General features: G+C 38.4%; 1 protein-coding gene across 1 annotated transcript in view; it reads left to right on the plus strand.

Moving 5' to 3' along the window:
* Window positions 1–8,045, plus strand: part of kif5aa (kinesin family member 5A, a) — a 19,812-nt gene that overhangs the window by 7,876 nt on the left and 3,891 nt on the right. The window contains exons 10-28 of the mRNA XM_024292734.2: window positions 989–1,137; window positions 1,289–1,437; window positions 1,541–1,719; window positions 1,823–1,891; window positions 1,973–2,179; window positions 2,456–2,602; window positions 2,713–2,901; window positions 2,997–3,114; window positions 4,536–4,597; window positions 4,830–4,939; window positions 5,028–5,129; window positions 5,367–5,427; window positions 5,514–5,585; window positions 5,764–5,868; window positions 6,099–6,315; window positions 6,401–6,575; window positions 6,757–6,836; window positions 6,951–6,990; window positions 7,179–7,264. Coding sequence (XP_024148502.1) covers window positions 989–1,137; window positions 1,289–1,437; window positions 1,541–1,719; window positions 1,823–1,891; window positions 1,973–2,179; window positions 2,456–2,602; window positions 2,713–2,901; window positions 2,997–3,114; window positions 4,536–4,597; window positions 4,830–4,939; window positions 5,028–5,129; window positions 5,367–5,427; window positions 5,514–5,585; window positions 5,764–5,868; window positions 6,099–6,315; window positions 6,401–6,575; window positions 6,757–6,836; window positions 6,951–6,990; window positions 7,179–7,257 — 2,310 coding nt within the window. The 3' untranslated portion in view covers window positions 7,258–7,264. The remainder of the gene's footprint in view (window positions 1–988; window positions 1,138–1,288; window positions 1,438–1,540; window positions 1,720–1,822; window positions 1,892–1,972; window positions 2,180–2,455; window positions 2,603–2,712; window positions 2,902–2,996; window positions 3,115–4,535; window positions 4,598–4,829; window positions 4,940–5,027; window positions 5,130–5,366; window positions 5,428–5,513; window positions 5,586–5,763; window positions 5,869–6,098; window positions 6,316–6,400; window positions 6,576–6,756; window positions 6,837–6,950; window positions 6,991–7,178; window positions 7,265–8,045) is intronic.

Consider the following 8,045-nt stretch of genomic DNA (forward strand, 5'->3'; position numbering starts at 1 on the left):
AGAGTTTTGATTTAAAAAAATGAAAGGGGGGGAGTGTGGGCCAAAATAGTGGTTTGTTGCCTGAGGGCAACGCCATGCCATAGAGGGACCTTAACTCTTTAACACCGGAGTGCTTACGCCGCTTTTCTCCTTCAGAATCTGCTGGAATTATCATGTTAACGGTTGAAAAGTTACAGTATGTTACAGATTTTGGTTTAAGTGTGATGCCTTAGGTGTTAAAGAGTTAACACAATCAACCTGTTTGTAACAACACTTCCTGACAGATAAAGGAGCAATGAAGTCAGATTATTGTAATCTTCAAATATATTGCCAAATGTGCTAAAAAAAATAAATAAATAAAATGTAGATTTTTTTTGTTTGTTTTTTTTCTTGCCTCACAGCGAAAGACCCTGGTTCAAATCCCTGGTTCAATTTCCCACACTGTAACAATGTGGGGAAACACCCCTCATTTTTACTCCACCATCATAGAGGATCCTCTTTTTTGGCTAATGTTAGCTTAGCTTATCTAGACGACGATCCCTCTTCCGCGTTATCATACTCAGTCTCAGCTTGTTTCCTCTTCAGGTGCCCATGCATTGCCATAGTACTGCCATGGAGCACAATTTATGCCTTGCCTTGTTTCCCACACTTTCAAGCTCTGTTGGCGTGTTGTTATGGTACCAGACCCATTCTATAACTTCCTGTGACATCACAACTGACCCGGATTAGCACTACTGCGCATTTAAGTTCAAAGATAATGGCAGATGCAGCATTAGAAAGCGTGCACCATAGTTTTGAGATATAATAATAATTAAAAAAAGAAAAAGAAACAACTAATCGACTATTAAATTAGTTGTCGACCATTTTAATAGTCGGTTAGTCGTCGACTATTAGTCATCGACTCATCTTGGCAGCCCTACAAGACAAGCAACCCTGATAGGGACATTGCGGGCTAAGAAAATAGTTAATGGATCTCCAGTGATCTTCTTATATCTTCCTTTTCCTGCAGAAAACTCATGTTCCGTATCGTGACAGCAAAATGACCCGCATCCTGCAGGACTCTCTGGGTGGAAACTGTCGCACCACCATGTTCATCTGCTGCTCTCCATCCAGCTACAATGAAGCAGAGACTAAATCGACTCTGATGTTTGGACAGCGGTAACTGCACCTCTTTGCAATTGTGCAGTAAATTTCACAAAACTCTTCAGCTGAAGGCTTTGTCATTGAAAATTCTCTTGAATTTGTTTAAAACTGAAACGTTATTTTAGGTTATTATTATACCATCTTTTTCTCCTTTATTTGATTAAAGTGCTAAGACAATCAGGAACACTGCTTCCATCAACCTGGAGCTGACAGCAGAGCAGTGGAAGAGGAAGTACGAGAAGGAGAAAGAGAAGAACAAGACTCTGAAGGACACCATTCAGAAGCTGGAGGCTGAGCTCAACCGCTGGAGGAATGGTTAGTTTTAATGATGTGAAGTAACAAAATCCTAAAACCCAAACAACAACGTTCTGATGAATTTGCTTTGACCTCTTCTTTTTCTTCTTTTTCCACCCTTTAGGAGAGGACGTACCGGAGACGGAGCGCACCTCATCAGACGTGGTGATCCGTAATGAGACTGTGGAGGAGCGCCCCATTTTGGACAACGACACCTCGTCCATCGTGGTCCGTATTTCTGAGGAGGAGCGACAGAAGTACGAGGAGGAGATCCGCAAGCTGTACAAGCAGCTGGATGACAAGGTGGAAAAATATACAATTCCTTTATTATTTTATACATAAATTACATTCTCAGAATAACAAAGGATTTGTATAGACTTTGTAAAACATAATTCTGGCTGTGTAGGATGATGAGATCAACCTTCAGTGTCAGCTGGTGGAGAAGCTGAAGCAGCAGATGTTGGATCAAGACGAGGTGAGAAAGTCATTCACATCAGTGTGAAGATTAAAGTTTGATTCTGTTCTTTTCTATAATGCCTCTCATCTTCCCCCTCAGCTCCTGGCCTCCTCCAGAGGGGACGGCGACAAGGTCCAGGCTGAGCTCGGCCGGCTTCAGATCGAGAGCGACTGCGCCAAAGCTGAGGTGAAGGAGGTGCTTCAGGCTCTGGAAGAACTGGCCATCAATTATGACCAAAAGAGCCAGGAGGTGGAGGAGAAGGGCCTGCAGAATCAGCTGCTGGCTGACCAGCTGGCACAGAAAATGGTACGTTTGAAGAGCTGGGTGTCTGTCTGCAGAAGGAAGAAAAGCCAGGAACAAAAAATCAGGCACAGAAGGTGCAACAGAAAGACACGCTGTGACAACAGCACACTTTCTGTGAACCGTCCAGACTTATTGGAAAAGGAAAATAATCAAAGCTTCATTTAATTTTTCTTTTCTTATAAGCTCTGTTTTATTGTAAATAAAAGTGTAAATGCAGATGTGACAGTATTGTATGTGATCAGTGTTTGAATCACAGCTCAGCTGCACTCTTTTCCAAAGGCAAATTTAATGGAGCTGGAGGCAGAGCTGTCCCGTATGCAGGAAGTGAGCGGTCAGCAGAGGAAGCGCATCGCCGACGTCCTCAATGGACTCATGAGGGACCTCAGCGAGTTCAGCGCCATCGTGGGGAACGGAGAGATCAAGCTGGTATGCAGAACAATGGAGTAAAAGAACATTTGATTCCTTGATGGAATGCACATTCTGGTTTGTCCATGTTTTTGTTCAGACATTACTGTCATTTTTTAATTAATCTTCAGCCTGTGGAGATCAGCGGCGCTATTGAGGAGGAGTTTACCGTGGCCCGTCTGTACATCAGCAAGATCAAGTCAGAGGTGAAGAGCATGGTGAAGCGCTGCCGTCAGCTGGAGAACCTGCAGCTGGAGTGTCACCGCAAGATGGAGGAGACTGGCAGGGAGCTGTCTTCTTGCCAGCTTCTCATCTCTCAGGTAAATCCTGTGAGAAACGGGAGATTTGTATGTAAAGATGTTTGAAAAGGTGACACAAAAGCTGATTTTATACTTCAATGTTTGTATCTGTGCAGCATGAGGCAAAGATCCGCTCTCTGACGGAGTACATGCAGAGTGTGGAGCAGAAGAAGAGGCAGCTGGAGGAGAGCCACGACTCTCTGAGCGAGGAGCTCGCCAAGCTGCAGGACCAGGGTAATGCACGCATGTACTGCAAAAAGAAGAAGCCTAAAAATAAGAAAAGAACATTCATCTTAAGAATAAAATCACTAGAAAGTAGTAAAATTATCTGTCCATGCAGCAAGTATTTTTTAGTTTACAAGAAATTGTATGAGGTATCAAAATATACAGACAAGGAATTTCACAAATGCGTTCAAAAAGGGAAATATTACCTAAAAAGATAACTGTTACAATTACTTTAAATTGAATGTATGAAGTATTATTTGCCAGTTCTAAGCAAATAACTTATTGCGTTTTTTATGTACCTAATTGTAGTTTCATTTTGATTACATTGACAAAAAACTAGGCTAAAAAGTGGTACAATGTGGCCCATTTTAATAAATCCTCATCAAATCTAAAACTAGCTCTTATTCTTAGAACATAAATCCACAATTTTATTCCCAAAATAATAACAATAAATCTCAGTCTATCTTGTCAACATTTATTGCACTTTTAAATAAAATATTTAAACGTCAGCCAAATATTACAATTCTTGCTTCTTATTCACTTCAGGAAAATTAATAAATTTGAGCAATTAAAAAAATGCATCCAACTAAGAATAATTCTGCCAATAAAATAAAATTTGTTATTTCCTTAAAAACTCAGCCTGACAAATTAGGAAAACCATGACGTTTTGAAGGACAGCTTCCTGTTTTATTTTTTTTTATTAAGCTTCAACAATACAAAAAAGCTCCAAAGAGCTAATTCATCAATTGCAAAAAGAGTTCTATTAGCCACATATAGTTGACCTTAAATAGCCACAAGGAGGTCCAAGTCTGGTTCTCCCTGTGCTGGATACTAATACAGGGTTGAGTCAGGCAGGGGGTAAAACCTGTGCTAATCAGTGAAAGCTGATTGGCTGTGGCGACCCCCGACAAGATGATTGGTGAAACAGAACTTAGAGTTAACCTTTAAGATGGATGTTTAGGACTGTTCTGCTGTGAAGATCTTACATTTAAGAAACTTTTCATCATGGTCTTTAAAACAAACTACCCAAAAGATTTAACGTGGCTTCTCCATGATATGAAGTACTTTAGTTCCATAAAGTGGATTTAGATGTCTCATGAAGTTTTCTTAAATCAAACAATTTAACTTTTTTTGAGCCTTAAATTAAAGTTTTCTATTGTCGTATGGAACAATAAGACTTTTTGCTAAAAGTTTCCTCATTTCTAAATCCTTGGGTTTTAATGAGAAAAAACTTGGAAAAGTGTGTAGAGCAAAGAGAAGTCAAAACAACTTAAAACTTGGTAAAATATTTTGAATGTCTATAAAGTGTTCAATCTTGTCTAATAGTTTGCAGACACTTGAACAAAGTGGCTTCTATAGTGTATATATGGTGTTTATAGTATATAGTTTGTTTGATTGAACTTCTGGAAACTTTTATTTTCTGTTTTCAGATAACTCACTGCTTGACGAGAAGGCGGCCGAGAAGGGCGAGACTGAAGATGGAAATGTAAAGGTGTTGCATTTTTTTCTTACATCTTTCACCTCAGATGTGATTGCTTTAAGATCTAGTTCAGATCAACTAACTTTTCTCTGCAGTTTTATGTATTTCAAGCCTTCCTGTAGCTACAGCTGCTTAGAATTTGCTAGAAATCCTTTCTTTATGAATAATTTCTAAACCTCGTAGGGATGGAGAAGATATTGAAAGCATATTTGGTCAGCATATTTTAACACGTTTCACTTTCCAGAAACCGTCTCGTCAGCAAGTGGAGTCTCACCGCGGTCTGCACCACAAGCAGCTGGCCCGCCTGAGGGATGAGATCAACGAGAAGCAGAGGGTCATTGATGAGCTCACTGAGTCCGTGATCAAACTTTTTCATTTATTTGTGCAAACATTGCAATAAAATTAAAAGCTCTTATGATATTGCTCTCTGTTATGTGTCCAGTCGTAACTCCAAGCTGGAGCTGGAGTTGGCTCAAGTGCGAGCTGACTTTGAGCGCCTGAAGAGTCAGGACAGCACCAAGACTGAGCGTCTGGAGGAGCTCTCGTACGTCTCAAAATGATCCTTTCAGAGTAAAAAAACAAAACTGAGTTTAAAGAATGTATGTTTAAATTAATTTAAGTAACATTATTGATGTTTAATTCAAATTGTAATTATTTATAGTTAAAAAAGCTTCTTTTTTACTTCAATTCCAGCAGAGGGCGCTCAAAGCTAATGCTGATGTTTCCTCAGTGCAACATGTGCAATGTAATCTAGACATTTGTTTGCTGTTGTGTTTGTCAGATTCCTGCATGAGCGCCACGAGCAGACCAAACAGGACTTGAAGGGTCTGGAGGAGACTGTCGTGAGTAATCTGCCACTAACGTTCATTTACATGTCCACTCACATCCTCCAGTTCTCTTCCTAAATTCCAGTTTGTCCATCTTTAAGGCCCGCGAACTCCAGACCCTCCACAACCTGCGCAAGCTGTTCGTTCAAGACCTCACGTCGCGGGTTAAAAAAGTGAGTTCTTCTGTTTATGGAGATGAAAAATATCACCTATATAACAAGCAGTATTTAAATTTGACTTAATTTATGAAGAAATTGACACACACTCAACCAGAGCTGTAAAGTTAAAGTACAACAATATGAATAATTGCTTTCCGTTTTCATTTTTTGATCATCCTTTTATCTTCTTTAGAGTTCCGAAATGGAGCCTGATGATAGCGGGGGGTCTTGCACCCAGAAGCAGAAGATTTCCTTTCTTGAGAATAACTTGGACCAACTTACAAAGGTTCACAAACAGGTAAAAACCAAAACAAAAAAATGCACTACTCAAAATATCAGTTATGTGGAAAAAAAAGGAAAAAAAGATGCATTAACCCTTTAACGCCTGAGGCATCACCGGTGACACTTAAACACAAAATCTTTCACATACTGTAACTTATGTTACAACAATTTATTTCAAGTACTGGTAAAAGGTTTTTATTTTTATATAACCAGAAGTAATGGTACTGATGCTGATGTTCTCTCCAGCTGGTTCGTGACAATGCAGATCTGCGCTGTGAGCTTCCAAAGCTGGAGAAACGTCTTCGGTCTACTGCTGAGAGAGTTAAGGCCCTGGAGACTGCACTGAGGGATGCAAAAGAGGGCGCCATGATGGACCGCCGCCGCTACCAGCAAGAGGTCGATCGCATCAAAGAGGCCATGAGGGCAAAGAATGCCCTACGGCGCCCACATGCGGCACAGATTGGTACTGCTCTAGCACAAACTTTTGGCATTTTGTAAACATTCATGTTTTCCGTAATTTGCTGAAATATTATTTATCTTTTAATCAGCAAAGCCAGTGAGGCCAAAGCAGCTGCCCGTGTGCTCTCCCACAAACCCTTTCTACACGTACATCCGCGCCACTGAACAGGGCAACACCTACAGCAACGCCCTCTTCCAGGGCAGCAATGTCCATCAGAGCTCCGCCAATGTCAACTGCAACCCCAACTCAGTCCAGAGCAACTCGTCAGTTTGAGGCTTTTCTTTCATGAATACAACCTGCATAACAATGAAAATATCAGTTTTTATGACAGTTTGATTAAACCAAACTTTTGATATGCTGACTGATAAGATTTCTAAAACTATCTTGACTTGCAACTGTGACATATAAAAGTGTATTTTTATTTCTTTTCATAACGTTTGACAGAGTTTCCACAGCGTTGGGCTACAGAGCAGGAAGATATAATGGGGACATTTTGGAGTCTTACCCGCTCAACATTGACAATGGTGAATAAAAAAACCTAAACATCAGGAAAATTAATGCATTTTTTCATTTATAATCATGAGCTTAGTAGATGAGTTTTACCATATAAGAGCTTGTTGCTATTTTGTTTCCAACAGGCAACACTATCAGCGAAACCAGAGACATAAATGATAACAGGTGAGGATGCAAAGACAGTAAAAGAAGACAAAAAAGATGCATATTTTTGAGAAAAAGCTAAATGTAGCTGCTGATCTATACGAGTTATCTATAATTACATATGTGTAAAACTACGAATTAGATACTCTGTGTTTGGTTTTGGTTATGACATTATTATTCTGATATTTGTTGTGTTTCTGCACTGACAGGAGTGAGGTGCACTGCAGCAGCGAGGTGGATGATTCAAACAGGCACTACATCGTTCAGCAGGAGACTGCTGCAAGTTAATGTCATGGTAATGAACAACACACATGTGACCTGTACGTGCTTTTTTTTTGCCAAAATATCACAACTATGTATCCTTACTAATGAAACAAGTCGATAGAAGTTTTCAAAATAAAAGCCATTTGATCAATTTCCATTTAAAATTATTGTCAGGTAATACATTTAAACGAAATGTATTTATCTATATGTTTATTTCCTACAAACAAAAACAATGCAACATCCAGACTTGTTTTTTTATTTTATTTTACTATGATAATATTAGATTAAATAAAATAATATTTTATTTCCGACCTATACTTAAAAAATTTGAACAGGATAGATAAATTGTGAAAAAAAGATGAAATATCCAAAGGGATATTTTTGAATAGAATATAATATTTTTCATTTTATATCACTTTTCCTAGGGAAAAAAACCCACAAAGTGCTTTATTAAAAAGTCTGCATAAAATCAAACCAAAACAGAGGTAATAAAATCCAAAAATAATAATAAAAGTTAATACAAAGTACAGTACAGTAAAGAATAGTAAAACAAGTATTACATCAACTAAAAGCTCTCTTGAACAAATACATCACTAATATAGTGAATATATTTCGTTATTAAAAACTGCAGATAGATAATAAATAACACCAAAATGACACTTAAAACTTGAAATATTTATTTAACTGATTGATTGGTTTGTTTCAAGCATTTATTGTAGACAATATAAAAAAATCACATAGTTATGTTATACTCATTTCAGGAAAAATTAAATGAATTGATTAAAAAAAAAACACAAAAAAAGAAAAATGTA

The sequence above is a fragment of the Oryzias melastigma genome, linkage group LG7 (assembly GCF_002922805.2).
Source record: "Oryzias melastigma strain HK-1 linkage group LG7, ASM292280v2, whole genome shotgun sequence".
Taxonomy (NCBI): domain Eukaryota; kingdom Metazoa; phylum Chordata; class Actinopteri; order Beloniformes; family Adrianichthyidae; genus Oryzias; species Oryzias melastigma.